Source organism: Neoarius graeffei, chromosome 14, assembly GCF_027579695.1.
Source record: "Neoarius graeffei isolate fNeoGra1 chromosome 14, fNeoGra1.pri, whole genome shotgun sequence".
Lineage (NCBI taxonomy): Eukaryota > Metazoa > Chordata > Actinopteri > Siluriformes > Ariidae > Neoarius > Neoarius graeffei.
The window spans coordinates 14,779,101-14,804,056 of NC_083582.1; the positions used below are offsets into that span (position 1 = coordinate 14,779,101).

A 24,956-nucleotide genomic window follows, 5' to 3' on the forward strand; every position below is an offset into this window, starting at 1 on the left:
CTTGACTAAACAGATATGTTTTCAGCCTAGACTTAAATGCTGAGACTGTGTCTGATTACCGAACATTACCTGGAAGGCTGTTCCATAACTGTGGGGCTTTGTAAGAAAAGGCTCTGCCCCCTGATGTAGTCTTCACTATACGAGGCACCAGCAGATAGCCTGCACCTTTTGATCTAAGTAGGCGTGGCGGGTCATAGAGGAGCAGAAGTTCACTCAGGTACTGCGGTGCGAGACCATTTAGTGCTTTAAAGGTCAATAGTAGTATTTTATAATCAATACAAAATTTGATTGGGAGCCAATACAGTGTGGATAAGACAGGTGTGATGTGGTCATATTTTCTAGTTCAAGTAAGGACTCTTGCTGCTGCATGTTGAACTAACTGGAGCTTGTTTATGCACTGATTGGAACATCCAGACAGTAAGGCATTACAATAATCCAACCTGGAGGTAACGAAAGCATGAACTATTTTTTTCCGTATCATGTAGTGACATTAAATTTCTTATCCTAGCAATATTTCTGAGGTGAAAGAAAGCTATCCGGGTAATGTTATCAATGTGAGTTTCGAATGAAAGACTGGGGTCAATAATCACTCCGAGGTCTTTTACTGCTGCACGTGAAGAAACAGAAAGGCCATCTAGAGTTACTGTGTAATCAGAAAACTTACTTCTAGCTGTATGTGGTCCTAGTACAAGTACTTCAGTCTTGTCAGAGTTAAGCAGAAGGAAGTTAATAAGCATCCAGTGTCTAATGTCCTTAACACATTCCTCAATTCTATTAAGCTGGTGTCTCTCATCAGGTTTTGCAGAAACATACAACTGTGTGTCATCAGCATAACAGTGGAAACTAATACAATGTTTACGAATAATATCACCCAGAGGTAACATATATAGAGAAAAAAGCAGTGGACCCAAGACAGAACCTTGTGGAACACCAAACTTTACCTCAGTACGTCTAGAAATATCACCATTTATATCAACATACTGATAACGATCAGTTAAATAAGAGCTGATCCAGGAGAGGGCTGTTCCCTTAGCTCCCAGAACATTTTCTAGTCTATCCAGAAGAATGGAATGATCAATGGTATCAAATGCTGCACTAAGGTCAAGCAACACAAGTAGCGAGACACAGCCCTGATCAGACGCCAACAGTAGGTCATTTACTACTTTAACCAAAGCTGTCTCTGTGCTATGATGAGGTCTAAATCCTGACTGATACATTTCATGGATGTTATTCCTATGTAAATATGAGCATAACTGCTGTGCCACAGCTTTTTCAAGGATCTTGGAGATAAAGGGGAGGTTTGATATTGGCCGATAATTGGACAGCTGACAGGGATCAAAGTCAGGTTTTTTAATCAGGGATTTGATAACTGCTAGTTTAAAGGATTTGGGTACATAGCCAATCGTGAGAGAAGAATTTATTATTTTTAGAAGCGGTTCAATTACTTCAGGTATTATCTGTTTGAATAGACGTGTCGGTAAGGGATCTAGTACGCAAGTTGAGGCTTTTGATGCTGAGATTAATGAAAGTAATTCAGTTTCTTTAAGGGGAGTAAAACATTCTAACTGATGATCTGATGGAGTTATATGGTTAACTACAAGGTCACTCACATTGTCTGACCTTAAATTAGTATTTTGAATTTTTTCTCGGATATTCTCAATTTTGTCATTAAAAAAATTCATGAAATCGTTACTATTATATACTGCAGGTGTGCATGTGTCTATAGTGGACTTATTCCTGGTTAATTTTGCTACAGTATTAAGCTTAAATAGGAATCTAGGATTATTTTTGTTATCTTCTATTAGGGAGGAGAAATATGTTGATCTCGCAGCACTAAGAGCTTTTCTATACTTCAGGAAGCTCTCCTTCCACGCTAATTTGAACACTGCCAATTTTGTTTGACGCCATTTACGTTCCAGTTTTCGAGTGGTCTGTTTTAATGTGTGTGTGTCATCATTATACCAGGGTGCTAATTTTTTGTCTCTGACCATTTTCCTTTTTAGAGGAGCTACATTATCTAAGGTATGGTGGAATGTTGACTCTAAGCATTCAGTTGTAGGGCTGAGCACCGAAATTCGGTTCCTTCATGGCACCAACCGAAATGTTACGGTTCTTCTGGGTATTGAAACATGCCTCGCCTTTCGGTTCCACGTTTCGGTTCCCAGAGGTTAATCACGTGTAAAGTGGAGTGGGCTCTGATCCGTGCTGGCGTGCTTATGACCCTATAATGGCACCTGTGATTGGCTGAAACGTTCGTGTGCATGAAAAAGCATGTTTCCCATGTTGTAGGGGGCACTACTTTGTTGCGTCGTCAATGCCTACAAAATGCCGAAGTCGAAAGCTTGGTTATATTTTAGCAAGAGCGATAACAATACTGCGCGGTGCAATATATGCAACAAGAGCATCACCTGCAAGTCAGGCAACACTTCAAATTTCCTAAAGCATTTGACGGTGCATGGAATAATTCTGAGAGCGGAGAGTTGCACCGTCTTCTCTCACACACCAACTTATGCACCTTCGCCACCCCCGACTTCTCTGCAGGACGTTTTACCACCAGACTCGGATTCATCTGAAAGTACCAAGCACAGCGTCGTGTCTGATATTTCATCTGGTAAGTTGTTCCGTGAATTCCGTTGAACTGCTTTGTTTGTCACGGTAAGAGCTAGGTTGTTGTAAGTTTATGTATAGCTAACGGTACAGTAAGATATTAGTGCCTAACTTTGTTTAATGGCTATGTAACTAGTAGGGCTGTAACGATACACCCAACTCACGATTCGATTTGTATCGCGATTTTTGACCCACGATTCGATACGCCCACGATTTTTTTAAAAATGTTTTTTTAAAGTAGTAAATTTGACTTATTAACATTTACTTACTTACATTAACTATTTAATAACAAATAATTCAGACCACTGCAGAGAATGAGTAATATGTATGCAAAAATGAACAAATGTATATCCAAAGATTGTTTTATTTCTCAAAATAATACTGTTGAGCCGGAAGCTCTGTTTTTTTCGGTTCTGAAAAAGTCATTTTTCCAAATCGTGTAAATCCGTTAAGATTTTTTTTGGGGGGGTGGCTCTCTCACTGTCTCACTCTCATAGGGCCAATGATTTTCTGTGATCGCGGAAAACAGATGGAAATTACGGAATTTTTATGGTGAAACATTGCTCGCGTGTCAAAATGTAACTGCCGCAGAAGGCTTCTGCCCAAGCAGACATGCCTTCAGTGTTGCCAGATATTGCTAACGTTTTCCACCCCAAAATATGTTCAAAACCAGCCAAAAAGCACCTAAATCAAATCAAATCAAGTTTATTTGTATAGCGCTTTTAACAATAAACATTGTCGCAAAGCAGCTTTACAGAATTTGAACGACTTAAAACATGAGCTAATTTTATCCCTAATCTATCCCCAATGAGCAAGCCTGTGGCGACGGTGGCAAGGAAAAACTCCCTCAGACGACATGAGGAAGAAACCTCGAGAGGAACCAGACTCAAAAGGGAACCCATCCTCATTTGGGCAACAACAGACAGCCTGACTATAATATTAACAGTTTTAACAGGTATAACCCTCAACTGTCCTCATGGGGCCGTCCTTCACAGGAGCGGTGCGATAAAACTCCGACCAGACACAGGGCACCAGGATGGATCAAGCAGGTCCGAGGGGCAGAAGAGGCCAGCATCTCAATCCCAGGATCAACATGTAACTCAGAGGGACAGATTGGGGGGGGGGAAGAGAGAGAGAAAGAAAACACGTTGTTAGGTATGCCCTAAAAATGACAAGTATTAAATCTGTGTGGTAGGCTCGCAGAGACGAGAGTCTTTACATCAGGCATAACACACAACAATGGCATGTTAATATGGTAAAATATATCATGACCTGCTCTGGCTGGATGCTTGATTGGGTGATGGGAGCACACTCCTCAGCAATGATGAGATGCAGATGGGACCCTTAGGGCTGGTCAAGACAATTCAGTTACATTTCACCTGGTCTGGGCCATGCGACAGAATGTCTGACGGCCGATTCCCTGCAGGCTACGATAGCCAGTCGAGGTCTCCACCCTCTCCACCAAAAGATTTCCTGTTGACTCCATGGAACTCAGAGGGACAGATTTGGGGTGGGGGGGGGAAGAAAACACAGGTGGTTAGGTATGCCCAATGTCACCTGAATAAGCAGGAACAGTATACATATTGCACCGAGTACAAGCAGGGACTCCGGCAACTAACTATGACAGCATAACTAAAAGGAGAGAGCCAGAAGGTAACACAGGCATGAGGGAGCCCCGGGACATAAAGCAGCCAGCCACTACACCGTCAACAAACTCGAGTGAGCAAGCGAGTGGGGACTGACAGCATCCATACATCCCAGTTTACCAAAACACTCTATGTCTGAGGACCCTCCAGATCTACTCCTTTACCTCATAAACACCATTAACAAAAGGCTTGACTAAACAGATATGTTTTCAGCCTAGACTTAAATGCTGAGACTGTGTCTGATTCCCGAACATTACTTGGAAGGCTGTTCCATAACAGTGGGGCTTTGTAAGAAAAGGCTCTGCCCCCTGATGTAGCCTTCACTATACGAGGTACCAGTAGATAGCCTGCACCTTTTGATCTAAGTAGGCGTGGCGGGTCATAGAGGAGCAGAAGTTCACTCAGGTACTGTGGTGCGAGACCATTTAGTGCTTTAAAGGTCAATAGTAGTATTTTATAATCAATACGAAATTTGATTGGGAGCCAATGCAGTGTGGATAAGACAGGTGTGATGTGGTCATATTTTCTAGTTCTAGTAAGGACTCTTGCTGCTGCATTTTGAACTAACTGGAGCTTGTTTATGCACTTATTGGAACATCCAGACAGTAAGGCATTACAATAATCCAACCTGGAGGTAACGAAAGCATGGACTAGTTTTTCTGCATCATGCAATGACATTAAATTTCTTATCTTTGCAATATTTCTGAGGTGAAAGAAAGCTATCCGGGTGATGTTATCAATGTGAGTTTCGAATGAAAGACTGGGGTCAATAATCACTCCGAGGTCTTTTACTGCTGCACGTGAAGAAACAGAAAGGCCATCCAGAGTTACTGTGTAATCAGAAAACTTACTTCTAGCTGTATGTGGTCCTAGTACAAGTACTTCAGTCTTGTCAGAGTTAAGCAGAAGGAAATTAATAAGCATCCAGTGTCTAATGTCCTTAACACATTCCTCAATTCTATTAAGCTTGTGTCTCTCATCAGGTTTTGCAGAGACATACAACTGTGTGTCATCAGCATAACAGTGGAAACTAATACAATGTTTACGAATAATATCACCCAGAGGTAACATATATAGAGAAAAAAGCAGTGGACCCAAGACAGAACCTTGTGGAACACCAAACTTTACCTCGGTACGTCTAGAAATATCACCATTTATATCAACATACTGATAACGATCAGTTAGATAAGACCTGAGCCAGGAGAGGGCTGTTCCCTTAGCTCCCAGAACATTTTCTAGTCTATCCAGAAGAATGGAATGATCAATGGTATCAAATGCTGCACTAAGGTCAAGCAACACAAGTAGCGAGACACAGCCCTGATCAGACGCCAACAGTAGGTCATTTACTACTTTAACCAAAGCTGTCTCTGTGCTATGATGAGGTCTAAATCCTGACTGATACATTTCATGGATGTTATTCCTATGTAAATATGAGCATAACTGCTGTGCCACAGCTTTTTCAAGGATCTTGGAGATAAAGGGGAGGTTTGATATTGGCCGATAATTGGACAGCTGACAGGGAAAACCTAAACCTGCCCAATCTGGCAACACTGCATGCCTTTCCGGTCAAGTGATTGTGATTGGCTTGTGGCACACCTAGCCAGCCAATGAGCTGCTTGTTTACAGATTCACTCCCCACGTCGCAACCAGAATGGCGACCGCTTAAAAGAAATGAATGCTCTGCCAGTGGCGAGTGTGGACGTTGCGTGACTCGCAGAAGATTGTCGCAGGTCGGCGAAAAAACGACTTACTAATAGATATAAAAAAAAAGTAATTTAAGTAAGTTTAAAATGTAATTTAAATAAAAAGTAAAGTATTCATAAATTGAAGTTTGGAAGCGCCTCTGTTTTTGGGCTGAGGAGAAGTTTGAAAGGGTGTACCGCGATTCTGCCTTCTTGTATCGCGATACGGATCGTGGCTCTGCGTATCGCAATTTCGATTTTGATACGCATATCATTACAGCCCTAGTAACTAGCCAAGCGAAAAGTTATCTAAATGCTAGCTTTTAAAATGTGCTCCATCATTGGGTAGGCTGCCTACGTGTGTGCGCGCGTGCATGAGTGTTATTTAAAAAAAAATTCACCTCCCCCTAGTCTCAAAAACTTAACGTATAAAACCTTCACAGCCTCTGTCCAGGTCCCTGATGTGAGGAGGAAAAGGCAGGCAGCTACCGTAAATCCATTCACACTAGCAGAAAAGGCCAAAATGACCAAAGAAAAACAAGCCGAGTGCCACAGGGCAGTGACACAGTTTGTGGTGAAAGGTTTGCTGCCTTTTTCTACAATGGAGACTCCGTGGTTTAGGTAAGTTGGCTGTACAGGATATTGTTGAATAAATCCTTCATTTATATTTATCTGTAATCCTTTATCTTTATCTAAATTAAGCCTAGATGTATTTTAAGTGATGTGTTTTTAAGCAATGAGAACATAACTATGTTATTTTTAATGTTTTGTCTAATGTTTGTCAATTAGGGAGATGATAAGAACCCTTAACCCCAGGTATCAGCCCCCCAGCAGAGACATGCTGGCAAACACATGCATACCTGCCTGGTATGCAGCCGAGAAGGAAAGGGTCAAGACAGATTTGAAAGACATCAGGGATGTGGCTGTAACCGCGGATGAGTGGTTCTGAGAAGGCTGATATGTTAATTTTCTTGAAGAAAAACTGTTGATTACATTGGTGTGTATGTGTGTGTATGGTGTGAATATGATAGTGTGTGTTGGTGTTCTTTTTGCACTGGAAATAACTTGAATAAATATACTCCAATATGTGCAACAGAATGTGTAATGAAATTTTCATTTTTTCCAGGATTAATATTATAAATTAGGAATCGAAAAAGGTAACGTTCAGGAACCGGTATCGAAATGAAGGTATCGGTATCGGAACCGGAATCGAAAAATTTTGATCAATACCCAGCCCTATAATCAGTTGCCTGATCAAGTTCTGCAGGGACTGACAGTGACCCAATCAAAGTTGATAACTTTGGGAGATCATTTATAAAGCTCTGTGCAGTAGTTGACGCGAATGTACGTTTAATACAGTAGCGTGGTGAGGTGCATATATTATTACTCAGACATAGTTTGAATGAGATGAGATAATGATCTGAGATAACTTCAGACTGTGGAAGTATGACTATATTTTCTACGTTTAACCTGAATGTTAGTATTAGATCAAGGGTGTGACCACCATTTGGGTTGGTCCTATGACATTCTGATTAATCCCTACTGAATCTAAAATGGACACAAACGCTGTTTTTAAAAGGTCTTCTGGGTTATCGAAGTGAATATTAAAATCTCCGACAACTAAAGCTTTGTCTAAGGAAATAACAAGATCTGAGATAAAATCTGCAAATTCAGAAAGAAGCTCAAAATATGGCCCCGGGGGCCTGTAAATAATAAGCAATGGAATTAACTGGGTAGACTTATTTTTCGAGGTTACATACATTATATGAGTATGAAGAACTTCAAACGTATCAAATTTATAACCAGGTTTTTGTGTTACACCTAGATAATCATTATAAATGACCGCAACGCCTCCTCCTCTGCCATTTTGACGAGGCTGGTGTATATAACTGTATCCAGGAGGACTCGCTTCATTTAATGCTATATATTCATTTGGCTTAATCCATGTTTCAGTTAAACAAAGTACATTAAACTTCTGATCAGTAATGAGTTCATTAACCATTAGCGCTTTAGATGTAAGAGATCTAATATTTAATAGCCCCACCTTTAGATCAAAGGTGCTGGCAGCAGCTGTACAGTCAGTATGATCTAATTTTATATTGATTAGGTTACTGGAGCAAACTCTCTGAAAATTTCTACCTTTTTGTTTAGCCCAGGGAACAGACACAGTCTCAATGTAGTGGACCCTGAGTGACGACTCTGTGCAGCTACTGTAGCAGATAGCCGGTTTAGCCTGCTTGTCTGCTCCCTGGCCTTGGCCCTGGATTGTCAGGAATTAACTAGGCCTGTCCTGAGACTATGACCTATGCTGCAGGAAATGAGAGCAGCACCTTCCCGAGTGGGATGGATACCGTCCCGCCCTAACAGGCCAGCAGTGCCCTCAAAATTAGCCCAATTATCTACCGTATAAAGCCCACACTGTTTTCAGAGCACCACCTGGACAGCCAGCAGTTCAGCGACCATAACCTGCTGTAAGCTACATCGCCACGCCGCATTGGGATGGGGCCAGAACATACTACAGCATCGGACATCGCCTTTGCTAATTTAAATACCTCTACAAAGTTACTCTTAGTAACCTCAGACTGACGAAGGCGTATATCATTAGCTCCTGCATGGATAACTATCTTTGAGAACCTGTGCTTGCCTAGGACCCTAAGATTACCTGCTATGTCCGGCGCCCTGGCTCCCGGTATACGGTACACCTGACTAAAGCTGCTGGTGCCCCTAAAGGCTGAGCTAATTTCACGTGCCGTATGATAGAGTCTCCTATAACCAGAGCTCTTTCAAGTTTCTCAGTGGGTGCATCACTAAAGAGAGCAAACCTGTTCAACACGTGATGCAGAGAGGAGTGGTGCTCCTGTGGGCGAGCCTCAGCGGTAGCTTTGGCTCTACGCTTATGCCGCCGAGTCGTCACCCATTCGCCCCGTTGTAAGGGCTCTAATGCCGGAGTTGAGGGATTATTAACTCCACCTAGGGCATCCAGACTTTCCCCTACAGACACTACACTGTTCTCACACTCACTGACCTTCTCTAAAGCCTGGATATGCGCTTCTAGCACTGTAATCTTCTCCGTCAGAGAGCTAACTAATCTGCACTTATCACAAATAAAGCTAATAAAGCTATCGGTAGCGACGGAGGAAGAATGACTAAACATCCTGCACTCAGCACACTGAACAGGCTGAAGGTGTGCCATGATGAAAAGACTCACGTACTTTAATCGAAGATCTGTTGATATTAAAGCAGATCCAATGTAGATGGCCTCCGCTTGTGGTCTTTACACAGGAGGAAAGAAAAAAAAAAAGAAAAGAAAGCTTCAGGTCTCGGTGTTCTTCCGAAAAAAGGAAAGTTGAAAGTACAAAAAGGAAAGCAACAGTACAATAAAAATGAAGAGGATACTGGAAAATTATTTGTAGAAAAAAGTTAAAAAAGATTAGCAATTAACGCCAGCACTCGCGGGAAAAAAGGACTCGGCGCAAACAACTCAGGAACCAGGAAGTGCGTAGATCAAAGTACTCTGAAAAGCAGTTGTTCAGAGTGGGAAAACACACTGTGTCACCGAGTGCATGAAAACAGCTTTCCTAGCGCAGGAAGTTTGTTCACTTTTATGAGCAACATTAGCATTTTTTATGCACTGTTGCCTAAATAACCTTCTTAATCACAGGTTTATAGGTTCATAATCTCATCTCACCTCATCTCATTATCTCTAGCCGCTTTATCCTGTTCTATAGGGTCGCAAGCAAACTGGAGCCCATCCCAGCTGACTACGGGTGAAAGGCGGGGTACACCCTGGACAAGTCGCCAGGTCATCACAGGGCTGACACACAGACACAGACAACCATTCACACTCACATTCACACCTACAGTCAATTTAGAGTCACCAGTTAACCTAACCTGCATGTCTTTGGACTGTGGGGGAAACCGGAGCACCCGGAGGAAACCCACGCGGACAACATGCAAACTCTGCACAGAAAGGCCCTCACCAGCCACGGGGCTCGAACCCGGACCTTCTTGCTGCGAGGCGACAGCATTAACCACTACACCACCGTGTCGCCCAGGTTCATAATCATTATCATACATATTAACGTGCTTGTTCATTATACAGCTAATTAGCATTTATGGAAGGAGTCTCCAGCTGTTAGAAGAAGCTTTTATTTGTCACACATATACTCAAGTACAGACTTAAGCACAAATTAATCCTCTGCATTTAACCCATCTGAAGCAGTGAACAACACACAAGTTAGCAATAAGCACACACACATACCCAGAGCAGTGGGCAGCTATGCTACAGCACCCAGTGAGCAGTTGTGGGTTAGGTGACTTGCTCAAGGGCACTTCAGCCCAACCTCAGGCCATGGCTGCCCCATGTTAACCTAACCACATGTCTTTGAACTGTGGGAGGAAACCCACGCAGACATGGGGAGAACATGCAAACTCCACACAGAAAGGCCCCCATCAGCCACTGGGCTCGAACCCAGAACCTTCTTGCTGTAAGGCGACAGTGCTAACCACTATACCACCATGCTGATAGATCATCCTGTCTTCAAAGACAATAACAAACTCATTTCTGTAACTGAACACCTACAAGGTGACTGAAAATGTAGTCAGGGTATGTGTTAGTTTGCATTTGTGTGTATAATTGTTTACATGAAATGTGAGGTATGTGTGAATGGATTGGTAGATGATGTGTGAGAAGAGAAAGTGAAAAACGTGCACATTATTTTCCTGCTTTGCTTGGCTACTGTTTGTCTCTTGTCCATGTCCTGTGTGTTAATTAGTGAAGGGGAATGTGCTAATCCACTTCCTCTCATGCCTCTTTATCAGGTTCGTTTTCATACTGGATTATACTCTTTGTGTGTGTGCACGCATACACATAAAGCCCCATAATCTACCTGCAATGTATTAATTAACTGCCTGAATGCATTATGTATGCATGACCAGGTCTACCAAAGTTTTTTAAATAATAAAATAATAAATAAACAAAGCAAGAAACATATATTTTAAATATTTTTCATCACAAGTTGTACATGTTTTTGGTTATTTTATGCATTCCATAATTAATGTATTTATTCTGCCTGTGCTAAATTATTTTCTTAAATAAATACACACATGAATGTTATGGCAGTATTGGGCTTTCAGTGATTTTCTTTGAACTGTTCTTTTTTGGTTGCAGAATAACTGTAACATACATCTTCAATAAAAAACAAAAGAATTTGATGTACAAGTTTGAATTTATTTTGGGCTTTCTGAAATCAGACATGGTCAAAATTATACATACAGCCACTTAGTATTTGGTTAAATGTCCCTGAGCAACTTTCACCTTGACCAGATGCTTTTGGTCTCCATCAGCAAGCTTCTGTCAGAATTCTGGTTGGATATTTGTCTACTCTTCTTGGCAGAATTGGTAGAGTTCAATTAAATTTGTGTGTTTCCTGGAACAGACATGACTTTTAAGAACAGTCCACATATTTTCGATAGGGCATCAGGACTTTAGGAAGGCTATTCCAAAAGCTTAATGTTATCCTGCTTTATCCCCCGCAACCAGGTTTGATGTGTGTTTGGGGTCCTTGTCCTGTTGGAACACCCAGTTGTGTTCCTGATGATTTGAGGCTATGTTGAAGAATTCGGAGGTAGTCCTCCTCCACTTTGTGAAATTCACCAGTTCCACTGGCAGCAAAACAGCTGCAGAGCATGATGCTACCAACACTATGCTTAACAGTTAAGCATAGTGTTGGTAGCATCATGTTAATCGTGTTCTTCTGTACCTCTGGTCATTGTGGCCAAATAACTAAATCTTTTTCTCATCTGACTATAAAACTTTCTTCCAGAAGGCTTTTCCTTCATCCATGTGTTCAGCTAGAAACTTTAGTCAGGCTTGAAGGTGTGGATTTTGTGGCAGAGGCTTCTTTCTTAGATGGCAGCCTCTCATTCCATGGTTGTAAAACTCGCTTGATTGTAGACAGTGTTCCAGCAGCTTCCACTTCATGGAAGGCCTGTGCCTTGATGGTTCCTGGGTTGTTCCTGACCATCTGAATCAATTTTCTCTCAGCTGAGGGGGACAGTTTTGGTCTTTTTCCTGCACAGTGGATTGGCAAAGTGGTTAGACCTCTCAATAACTGATACATGCATACACTTGTTTGAACTGATGATCCTGGAATCTTCAGTTGTTTAGAAACAGCTCCAAGAGACATTCCTGGTTGTGTAAATCTATGCTCCTATTTCTCAGATCTGCACTGCGCTCCTTGGACTTTTCTATTGTACTGTGTGTTGGTCAATCCAATGACTGTCAAACAAATCCTTTTTATATTGTGCACAGAGAAGCTACCAGCTGTAGTTCATCATGATCACTAACAGGAAGTTAAGAGGCCTTGGCCTTGGTAAATTAAAATACATTTTGGAACTTTCAGCACCAAGGAGGAAGAGAGCAGGGAGGGAGCTGGATGTTGGATTTTGAAGTGAATCTGCATGAATGTGCAGTAAACAGTTTTAAAAAATATAACATCACATTTTGATATAATCCTTTTTCTGTTTGATTGTTCACATGACTAACATTTGCTATAATATAACATAATCGGAATAAACATCACTGGAATTCGTGGCAGTGGATTATCATGTAAGGATGATAACAACACCACAGGGCATACTCCCTCTCCCCTGTCAACCACAGAGACATTAGCCAATCCTGGTTGTCTTTGAGCTTGTGTATCTGGAAGGGGGTAGATAGCAGTTTCCTCCAAGTGTGTTACACTACCTTGAAGTTGCAAATGTTGTCAACTTTGGGAGCTGTTTGGAAGCAGAAAGAGTCGACTCTTATTGGTGAGCTGGTTACTGGATATACATTGGAGGTGTCTTAATATATGAAATGATCCTATAGTAGTATAAAGCTTGCTACTGACATATACTCATGTCCACTGCTCTGTGAAGAAGATCAGCATGAATCAGTAATCTCTGAAAGCGCAATATTTTATGAAGAACTACACCTGTTTATTTTAGTCTTCCTTTTCATTTCCCCCAACGCCTTTCAAAGCAAAAAGCATCTGTTCTGTCAAAATGAAAAGTGGGCTCTCTGATTTCTGCCTGCATGTGAAATCCAGGGATGCACCAGACAGCAGCAATCAGAAACAACACTGGAGAGGAAGTGAGTGAGAGGAAGATGAGTGGATTGTGTAATTAAATCCAATTATGTAGCAGCTGTGAGCTTCAACACAGCGCACTCACGACTTATCCTCCAAATTTCTCTGACATTCACACTCTCGCCGTGAGGGATGGACACACTCTACAGGAAGGAAGATGAGCATCAAGGTTCTCTCCACTGCTGCTTTCAGTGTTTCAGTGGAGTGGGTTTCAAAAATAACACAGGTGTGCAAGCGAGTCTCAGTAAACAAGACTGAAAACAGACACTCTGGAAAGGAGTTCAGTTTAGCTACAGATGAGAAATGAGAGCACAATCATGGAGAACTCATCTCATCTCATTATCTCTAGCTGCTTTATCCTGTTCTACAGAGTCGCAGGCAAGCTGGAGCCTATCCCAGCTGACTACGGGCGAAAGGCGGGGTACACCCTGGACAAGTCGCCAGGTCATCACAGGGCTGACACATAGACACAGACAACCATTCACACCTATGGTCAATTTAGAGTCACCAGTTAACCTAACCTGCATGTCTTTGGACTGTGGGGGAAACCGGAGCACCCGGAGGAAACCCACGCGGACACGGGGAGAACATGCAAACTCCACACAGAAAGGCCCTCGCCGGCCCCGGGGCTCAAACCCAGGACCTTCTTGCTGTGAGGCGACAGCGCTAACCACTACACCACCGTGCCGCCCCATGGAGAACTCTTTTTCTTAATACGCCTGATTTAGTTAATATTAATTAACATTCATTTTAATGAGCTGAGGGACACTGGTGTAAATTCTGAACTGTTACTAAGAGAAATATTAACCATGTTTCATAAACTTCTTCAGTTCTGCTTGAATTGAAGAAAAATCCTATGAAATGTTTTCTTTTTTTAATCTCTGTGTTAGACAGGAAGGATAAAGTGTTTGGTGCGTAATGAATCTCATTTTCCATTGAAAAACTTCTGTTTTTTTTTTTTTTGCCATTGTGTATTGATTATTCTCTGACTTCTTCTCTGTTCTCCTCTTAAGTGATGCACAGTGTCCTGGACACACTGAGCGATAGCACCGGCTCCACCACAGCCAATGATCTGGACCTCATCTTCCTGAAGGGCATCATGGAGAGTCCTGTGGTGAGCGTGGCAACACACACTCCTACTGGTTTAGACCACTCCTCAATCATTAGTTTCTAGGGTAAAATATCAAACCTCAACGTTATATTAGGCCTCTGGGTGGGTGTGGTTGAATATTCTAATGAGCACACTTAATTGACAGTTCTCTGTCCAAGGAAAGAACAGGACAAAATAGAAAACAATGAATTAAATGAAATGATTAAAAGTGCATTAAAGCAAAAAAACAACAACCCCCCCAAGAACCAGGACTTATACATAACATGCTACCGCTTCAGACTGTATTTAATTATGTTTTTAAAATTTTTTTGGGTGTTCATCACTTTGTAAACCCACAAAAAGACTGGCCAGCCTCTTTAAAAATGGACCAATCAGATATCACTTTGTTAGAGAATGTGACACAGTTCCTGCTTGTTTATATGGAATTGTTCACAATTACAAAAGTACTTCTTTGCTGAATTGTAAATAGAAGTAAATATGAATGCTTGTTGGTCCAACTTTAAGTATGTTTGCTCTCACTTAGCATCTATGAATGAATCTTACATGTACCTTACCCAAGATTAGCCCCGCCCACTTATTCCATAGCAATCCTCAGAATAAAGCAGTTACTGAAAGTGAGTGAGTGAGATTGTGTTGTCAAGACCAGTATTTACACATTTATGTTCCCAGAGACTTTAGGATAGACTCCTAAATTGTACGTTAAGAGAAACTTTAAAATAGACTCATATGGTGAATCATAATTATGCAAAGTGATTTATAGATTAAAAAAACCACAGTTGCACAGAGTGATCTGATTGACCGACTGCAGCCACTCAATCATTGAGGAATATTTCAGGTGTTTATTACTATTTATTGCACAAAACACTATGATGGAATGTATTTTGACCTGTTCCAGGGTTTCTCATACATAGACCACTGTGTGGCGCAGCGCCACACAATGGATTCCTAGCGCCACACAATCAGACTCGCGATTTTGAAAAAAAAAAAAAAATTTCCGTTGCGTATCGTTCTGTTCATTCATAGTGCTCTTTCTTCTCGTTCGCGCGCGCGCGCGCGCGCACAGAGACAGACGGAGAGGTGTGCTAATTAAAAATAACCAGGGATGAGAATTTTCTGCCCATCGGCGGATTTCCGACTTTTTCAGACCAAAATGATCGTTTTTGAGATTGATGTAAACCCATTGAGAAATTCTCGGGGGGGTATGGTTAACGATCTGTGGTCACCTTATAACGCAGACATCCCAAGTGTCCCGGAAGTTCCGGGAGTCTCCCGCATATTGATAGCGGCTCCCTGATGCCCGCACGTTGGAGAATATCTCCCGGAATCTAGAGCAAGCGAGCAAGTGCGTGCACGCGAAACATTAATGTCTGCATCACGCATATGACAGAGTGCGCGAGGGAGCGCGAGAGAGAGCGCATGCTAGACAAAGAGCATCCTGATTGGGTTACTCAGCAAAATAAGCCAATCAGCTTTCAGTGTGGGCGGGCTTCTCTTTTCTCGAGGACCGAAGCTTTCAGTTGAGTCAGTGCAGCCTACAGGATTGGCATGGAGAGAGAGCGTGCGCCCCAAAAAAACAAATATACAAAACCCACTTCAGCTCAGATTACACAAAAGAATCTCCCTGTCTAATAAAGGTCAACAATAATGACAGTTTCGCGCGATGTACTGTTTGCAACAGTGATTTCAGCATTGCCCATGGTGGCTTAAATGATTGTAAAGGACATGTTGAGGTGAGGAGTGTCATTTCATGTGCATTATATTTAGGTCTACAACAGGCTGTCATGAAAAGACCAAACTTATTGAAGATTTCCGTAAAGTAACAATGTATGAATATACAGTACATCATATATATCACATATATCAAATACACGTCATATACAAGTGCGTATCTTTTATAAATGGGGTTAGCTTATCTAATGTAGCATGTTGGGGAGAATCATAGTATCATATCTATATTTCTGATAAAATTTTAGGTATGATACTGTGTATAACTCTCCTACTTATTGCTCATTTCATAGGGGGACGGAATTGCTGGCATGTGCCGCGCGGGAGCGTCTGCCCAAACTTTAGGCTGAGATGAACTTATAGTTTTTGATTTAAAAAAAAATTCCAATATGTAATGCCCATTGTACATGCCTGTTCTTTAATTCAAAATCACCATCTTGATCTTCAGATTGACCATATGGTATCTGTATTACATTACACAACATCCTGTCCAGATAAAACCTAGTTAGTACACACAACAGTTGAAAGGGAAGTGATGAGTGATGTTGAATGTTGCCTGCTTAATATGCAAGACCTCCTGCTACCATGATAACATCAGAAGAAAGCTTAAGAGAATTATATGATAGCACTTTTTTCTGGTTTGCACTTCATTTTAAAGGATTAGAGTATTCAAAGACATGAATAGCAAAAATGCAGAAATATAATATTGTAGAGCTCGTTTATATTAAAAGGTACATTGATTTTTTTGAAATCATCAAATGTGAATTGATTAAAAACAAGTCTCTTATACCATATTAATCATTTTCACCTGGTAGTCCACCAAGAAGGGGAATTTATTTCCAAATACATTGCAACTTTTTGCTGATAAAATTAATGGTTTTGGGGTATTAAAAAAAAAAAAAGCCAAAAATCATTAGCTCCCTGCCCCTGGGCCCCACTGGGTGCCTGCAGCCCCCAAACCCCTGGCTTTTTTCAGACTTTAATATTTTTCATTCTCATCCCTGAATAACGCAGCCTTCCCGATTCGCCTTCCGACCCCTTATTTTAAAAGGTAGCCTACGTCGTGCTCGTGATGAGCTTTATCATAGCCTTCTTGGCTTACAGGAAACAGACATCCCTGAGTCAGGCTATAAACCAATTTTGATGCATACAGTACGAGGATGTGATTCTTCCGGATTTTTCCGGAATTCCGGATTTTCAGGCATAAAAATGCGATCCTCGTGAATCATGCAAATTCGTTTTTTTTTTTTTGGGGGGGGGGGGGGGGGGTAGGACCACATTACCACATTATCCATAGGCAACTCCAATGAGCCACGCATGCGCATAATAACCTACCCTAGGTTAAGCGGTACCAATAATAATAAAAAAAAAGCCCATTATGCATAACGCGAGAGTAACCTTTATGTGACCCGAGTCTTGAAGACTTGAACAAAGTTAGCTAGCTAGCTGGCGTCATTAGCGTTACGGTTAGCTCGGCCAGGAAGCACCGGACAACAAGCTGGAGATGGAGCGGGGTTTTTGTGAGCGTCGTTATCATCACCTACTATAGGAATGCTGCCCACCGGAGGCCACTCAAGTTTTGGATGAGGGTAGAGCCTGAGGGTTTGCTAAAGCAGTGTGAGGGAAGAGTGAAGGTGCGATGCTGGGGCAAAAGGAGGCGGCGCGGGGCGCTGAGGGTCGCCGGATGGAGTTCCGCGCTGGGCCGCTTCCAGCCCTCAGGACACTCGGGGGCTGCGTGCTGCTCCTGCTGCTCCAGGCGGCCCTGTGCCTCGCCAGACCCAGCGGGATAATCAGCACCAACAGCCATAACAACCACCCGAGTGTCAACGTTTACATGAGTGAAGATGAGGTGAAGAAACTTCTGGGTGAGTGTCTGAGTGTGTGTGTGTGTGTGTGTGTGTGTGTGTGGGGGGGGGGGGGGGGGGGGGTCCTCTTTCAGTCCATGTTGGCTGTGTATGTGTGTGTGTGCACTAAAGCAGCCTGGATGTAGAAACACATTACACTGTTAGCTTGCAAACTAATTTAATACTTTACATAAGTACATACGAGTGAAGTTAGGAATTAATCAGTTTGTTAATTCATCAACAGTTTTGTTTTCCAGGTAGTAGTTTTAAAGTGTGTCCCAGTTTGAATTCACTGGAAATTGTAGTTAGTTAGTTAGTTAGTAACACATCTATAAATGAGCGCTATTACGCATGCGTATGAACAGGCCGAATCCCAAACGGCTCCTGGTTGGAGACAGAGTGCACTACTGTAGAAGCCTTTTTATACTTTCTATAGGGCGGTCTTGGAGAGAGCTGGGAGGCATTTGGGATTCAGCCGCAGCTAGCTGCTCTTTTGTTAATAATAATAATAATAATAATAATAATAATAATAATAATAATTAACTGAATCCCAAATGCCCCCCAGCTCTCTCCAAAACCGCCCTATAGAAAGCATAAAAAGGCTTCTACAGTAGTGCACTCCGTCTCCAACCAGGAACCGTTTGGTATTTGGCCTGTTCATAATCATGATGATAATTATATGATATTATAATAATAATAATAATAATAATAATTATTATTATTATTATTAGACTGCACAGTGGTGTAGTGGTTAGCACTGTTGCCTCACAGCAAGAAGGTCCTGGGTTCGAGCCGCGTGGCCGGCAAGGGCCTTTCTGTGTGGAGTTAAACTGCTCACCTTGAATTCCATTTGGCCATTAATGGGGTGCTGAGTCATTATAACATCTCATGGGTAAAGTTCTCTGAAACTGTCTGTTTATACCACACTGCTGCCGTGTCACATTATGGGTCTATATATTTTCCTGCTTTTTTGTCCTTGGCCAATCACATCCCTGCAGTAGCAGCTTGACGCGAGGAACCGGCCTTATTGCATTATCCCGTTTATCCCGCTTCAGCATTCATGCAAGTTTATTAATAATGGCTTGACATTCACAATAAATAAGGATTTCCCACTAGCCTAAATAAAATGTTATACTCGCAGGGATGCCTAGTTGATGCTATCTGAAGCATAAAATCTGAATATTTTAAGAAACATCTTTATTAGCTTTATTGGTGAAGTAGCTAAACCATCACTGCACTGGATTTCTCAGCTATGAATAGGGTAAGCACATAGAAATTCAGTATAGAGGGCTACCGCGTGACGTCACCGTACCGCGAGATTTTGTTAGGGCGCCATATTGGAAGACCAAGTACATACATACATACATACTCACAATATAAAACAAACTACGAGCGAGAGTGAAGTGACATGATGGCTGATAATTCTGGTTATGTGAGTACATTACCAGCTGCAGAAAGGGCACGGTATGTGGAGAAACTGGCTGTGATTGATGGGTTTGACCCATATGATAAGACTCGGGGCAAGGGAGAATGGAAACATAAGGAGGACCTGACACCAATTCTGCCATCTGTTTGCTACCCAGACATTGTAAACATTCATATAATAATCAGTGCAGATTAAATGAAATTCTCCACTATCATGTTAAAAAAATTATAGCACTTGACCACTATTGCAATCTGTATTCATGCTGTTATGGATTTTTTTATTTCATAATTTATTTTTAATTTACTACTTATCTGTTTTTATTTATATATCTTTGAATTATTTGGACATGGGGAAAAACTATATTTAAAATCCAAAGAGGGATGGAGGGAGGAAAATTAAAACAAAAGAAAGAAGTGAAATATATAACATAAATGTGATAAAAATTAAGGATGTTTTTATTCAGTAAACATTTAAAAAAATGTTCTACAACACTCTAGCCTAGTGACTTACCAGTAACAAAATGGTCTGAACATATTCTGTACTGTTGTAGACTTGAAGTATTCAGATCCACTCTGCATAAAGCAGCTAAATACTCTCTCTGTCTCCTGGCAGAAAGCTCCTTGGTTTGCTCCCCTTGTGTCTCAATCACAGCTGGTATTCTGAAGAAAGACTTCTTTTCACCTTTCCCATCAGCTTTGCTAGAACACCCTAACACAGCACAAAAGTTTACCATTGTAGGTTTTTGATGAACCAAGTGCCTCGTGGGTTCACATACCGCGCGCTGCCGTTATTTCCCCCTAATCACGAGTTTGTTGGTCTTCCAATATGGCACAGGGTTTGTTTACTTCCGGTTTCGGGTGACGTCAGTGCAAGGGGTCTATTCCTTTATTTTTTTGATGTAATGGAAATTTAGTGCTTTGATGAAGAAAATGTACTTTATCCATAGATTAAAACAGACCTCAGGAATAGGCTCCAAGGGGAACACCTGGCAGCCTGCTTACGAATCTCCATAAATGGTCCTGAACCCAATGACTTCCCTTACGATAGGGCACTTGAGTTTTTTTTCAGGAAGCCATGCAGAATTAAATGTTCTGATAGGGCATGCAGGCTTTGCACCAATTAGGGTAATGCTTATTACCATCATTATTGTTAGTTGCCTTGGTGTTACCTTAAGTGGTTTCTTACATCTAATTATGATATTTTACTTTATTATTATTTTGTTACATTATACTATTTATTTCATTTTAGTATTGGTTGAGGTAAGTGTTGAGTTCAATATTTAAAATAAAAACCTCCAGCTTGTTTTTTGCAATTTATTCCTTGAATGTCAACTAAAGAATGATTGAAAGATTGCCACCAAAAAGGCAAAAAACTAAACTTCAATTTTGGTGAGTAATTTTCATAAATTTAAAAGACATGTTTTCCACCAACATCAAGCCCAGCAAACTAATGGCCTGCCCTGTAATGTAAAGTTGGGTCGAGGAATGAAACCAGGCAGGGTTCTGGTAAAAGTTGTTCTGTCTTCTCTTAAAGAACTTAAAAGAATTTAGATTGAACTGAATAATCTCAAATGCTTCTTGTAGCTTTAAAATAGTCCCAGCAGGTGACTCTGAAGAAAAATACTGTGTGTTTGAACACCGCCCGCTGTAAACACTTTGCATACACCCCAATGACCGACTCCACCGACCGCCACGACACCACCGTGCACGATTCCCTCATCGGCACAGTGGAGCACCACAAATTGCTACCTGGTCTGTGGGAAACACTGTGTTCCTTCTATTATCTCATCATTATACCTCTAAATATGTATGGAGATTTGATTATTTCTAAAGGGCATTGATGAGACCACCAACATCAGAACATTTTTATTTCTCTTGTTAAATGATATGCAAGTCTCTATTGCTCTGCCCTGCCAGTCACTGGATGAGAATACTATTGAGAAGCTTTGTCTCAACTGAAAGAGAGAAAGATTGAAACATGAATGTGTGGCATGCAAAGAGAGCCCAAGTTTGAGATGAGAATATCTCCCAGTGGGACTTCCTGCAAATGCAGTGGTGAATCCAGATGAGTGAATGTGTTTTAATTAGATCTAGCTTTTAATGAGCATGATGCTGCAGCATCCACTGTCTCTTTCTCAAATCTTCCTCTTCCAATATCCTGTGTCTTGGATGTTGTTTTCCTTCTGTTGCTGCCCTCACTTCTACTGATTTATTGAATGAAATGACCTCCTTTATGATAAACAATGCATTGTGTCCCTTTTGAATCATTTGAAAAGACATAAAGTATCAGAGAAAAAAAAGTATACTTACAAAACACAAAAACCTTTTCATGACAGTTCCTTTCATCATAATCACACTCACAAGGGACACTCACATGGCTGTAAAGAAAAGCGAGACTAGATAAAAGAGAAGCAGGAGGCAGAGTCCCTCTTTAGACGCTACAAGACCTCAGGAGAGTTTTCTGAAAAGCCCTTTTGACAGGTTTAATGATAGCATTATGTTTGTTTTTAAAATAGAGGTCACAAATTATGTTGTAAATGTAAGGGATAAAACACTTCCTATCACTAGTCCTAAACTTTGCATTGAACTTTGCATTGAACTCTCATTCCTAGCCTTTACCTTCAATTGTATCCTTTACCTCGAGTCCTAGCCTTCACATTCAACCATAGCATTAAGTAGTTAAAGCCAGGACTGGAAGTAAAGGATTATGTTGAAGGTTAGTTTAAGATTGGAGGTGAAGAATGGAGTTGAAGGTAAGATATTGGGTTACAGGATGGGTTACATCCAGGCCTAGCCTTTACATTCAACCCCATCCCTTACACCCAGTCCTAGCCTTTATCTTAACCTATGTCCTTTAAGACCCACTGCTAACCTTTACCTTCAACCCCATCCTTTACCACCAGGCCTAGTCTTTACCTTCAACCAACCCTATCTCCCCACCCCAGTCCTAATGTTTACCTTCAGTTCCCTCCATTACCCCTAGTCCTAGCCTTTACCTTCAACCCCTGAATCCCCCCCAAACACACACACACACACACACACACACACACACACACACACACACACACACACACACACACACACACATTCTTACCCCAGTCCTAACCTTTTCCATTCAACCTCATTCTTTACCCTCAGGTCAAACCTTTACCTTTAATTCCATCCTTTATCCCTCAGTCCTAACCATTACCTTCAACATTTACCATCAGCTCCATCCTTTACCATCAGCCTTATCCATTTACCTTCATGCCCATTCTTTTCCCCCCAGACTTGGCCTTTACAGTCAAGTCTGCCATGTACCACCAGTCCGAGCCTTTACATTCAACACCATCACTTGCCACCAGACCAAGCCTATACATTCATCCCTGCTGTTTACCTCCAACTTTAGCTTGACATTCAACTTTATCCTTTACCCCAGCCCTAATCTTTACCTTTAACCCCATTCTTTACCTCTAGTCCTAGCCTTTACCTTCAACCCCATCCTTTACCACCAGGCCTAGCCTTTCCCTTCAAGCTCCCATTCTTTACCCCGAGTCCTAACCTTTACCTTCATCTCCTTCATTTCATCCAGTCCTAGCCTTTATTTTCAACTATATCCTTTACCGCCAGGCCTAAATTTTACCTTCAATTTCATCCTTTACCACCAAGTCCTAGCCTTTCCTTTCTACCTTTATTTTGAGCCTCATCTTTTACCTCCAGTCCTAGCCTTTACATTCAGCCCTATGGTTTAATCTCAGTGTTCACTACAATAAAAAAGCACAAAACAACTGGTTTTTAAAAATAGACTAGGAGGACATCACTTTGTTGTAGCATGTGACATGTTCCTATTTGATGGAAACTACCTTATTTTATGTCCAGGATTATTTACATTTTCACAATAAAAAGCCTTTTTTTGCTGAATTGTAAGTTCATTTGGAAAAAAGTATCTAAAATGAATAAATGTAATTGTGTGTCAGTGCAGCTTTAAGCAAGTTCTTGCTTTTTGGGTTGTAAGAGTGAATCTTATTTAATATTTACCAAAGATTAGTTCCACCCATGTACATTGAAAAGAAAGTCACCAGTTGTTCGGATTTTCTAGATTGTTCCCTTCACACCAAAATTAGTCTGATTTATTTTTTATAGATTATAGATTTAAATTTATGTTTAGCCCTGAATGAGAAGGCGATGTAAAACAGGTTAATGATTACAGGCAGGATGGCTCGGAGGCAGGCTTTGATTGCTTTCATGCCCATTTTGTCATACCCTGGTGCTTTGTTAGTTGGCATGTTCATGATAGTATCCCTGACTAGCTCTTGAGAAACCTCAGCAAATACAAAGTTCTTATCACTTTCTCTGATGACCATTATTGGGGGGTTTTGATTGGCGATAGATGGAAGGTTATAATCTTGCGCCAGCTGCTGTGATTTTATGGTGACATTTTCACCAACAGATATGAAAAACTGATTGAATTCATTAGTGACCCCAGTACAGTCTCATGAATATGTCAGTGCAGAACGTCCACAGGATTCAGGCAGTAACAAACTGTCTTCCAAATGAAGGTCTTGTTGTCTTTGTTCTCATCTATTTCATTCCTGATCAGCAGCATTTCCGATAGTCTGATCTCTGACTTGACATTTCGGTGCAGTACCCTGTAAGATTCCTAGTCGCGAGGATTGCAGGTCTGATGTACTATTTTATGGACGTCATCACTGCATCAATTCTCTAATCTCTGGGGTGACAACTTTAGACTTTTTATGTTTAGCCCTGACCTGAATGTTCTTAAAGGTGCATGCTTATCATTATAAAACGAGACTCTGTCATCAATGTGTTAAAAAAAAGTAACAGGGGGATTTTGAAATATCCTCACAGAATTCATCAGCATGGAAGTTGTTGTAGCTATGAGCCGTGATCGTAACAGGCTTGGCCTTGGAAAGCTTCAAGTTCAGTGTACAAGGAAATGATCACTGATTGTAATTCCCAGCACATCATTACATTTTACAAGGTTTGCATTCGATATAAGTATGACATCAATTAGTGTTGCAGATTTCTCGGTTATCCTTGTGGGAGAGGATATCAGCGGAGTTAGATTCAGCATTGAGATCACGTCCCTCAGCACATGTGACTCAGTAGATTTGGCGAGAAGATTGCAGTTTAAATCGCTGGCTACTAAAATATCCTTACCCAGCATAATAGCATGAGTGTAAGTGGACGTCAGCTCATCCTTGAGGCAAGAAACAGATATCTGGTGGTCTGTAAACTACACATATCACAAGCAACTTTAGCTTCTTGTGCTGCAACTTCAACCAGAGTTGCTGAAAACCAGACTCGGAGGTTTTTGTGATGTCTTAAGGTGTCTGCACCTTTAAGGAATTTTGAATATAGGCGCATACTCTGCCCCCAGTCTTTGCGTGTCTGTCGAGTCTCACAAATTGATAACCTTCAGTATTATATTCCTTATTTTCCACTGATGTATCAAACCATGTTTCAGAGACAGTAAATATATTGATATCACTCCTAGAGACAAGGTCATTTACAACTCCGATTCCAAAAAAGTTGCGACAAAGTACAAATTGTAAATAAAAACGGAATGCAATGATGTGGAAGTTTCAAAATTCCATATTTTATTCAGAATAGAACATAAATGACATATCAAATGTTTAAACTGAGAAAATGTATCACTTAAAGAGAAAAATTAGGTGATTTTAAATTTCATGACAACAACACATCTCAAAAATGTTGGGACAAGGCCATGTTTACCACTGTGAGACATCCCCTTTTCTCTTTACAACAGTCTGTAAACATCTGGG

The 24,956-nt window shown here is 41.2% G+C and overlaps 1 protein-coding gene across 2 annotated transcripts in view; it reads left to right on the forward strand.

The window, feature by feature from the left end:
- mpp2b (MAGUK p55 scaffold protein 2b) overlaps positions 1 to 24,956 on the forward strand; it is a 137,606-nt gene that overhangs the window by 28,574 nt on the left and 84,076 nt on the right. For both annotated transcript variants that reach the window (XM_060939340.1, XM_060939339.1), the window contains one exon: positions 14,079 to 14,179. In XM_060939340.1, the coding sequence (XP_060795323.1) occupies positions 14,079 to 14,179 (101 nt within the window). The remainder of the gene's footprint in view (positions 1 to 14,078; positions 14,180 to 24,956) is intronic.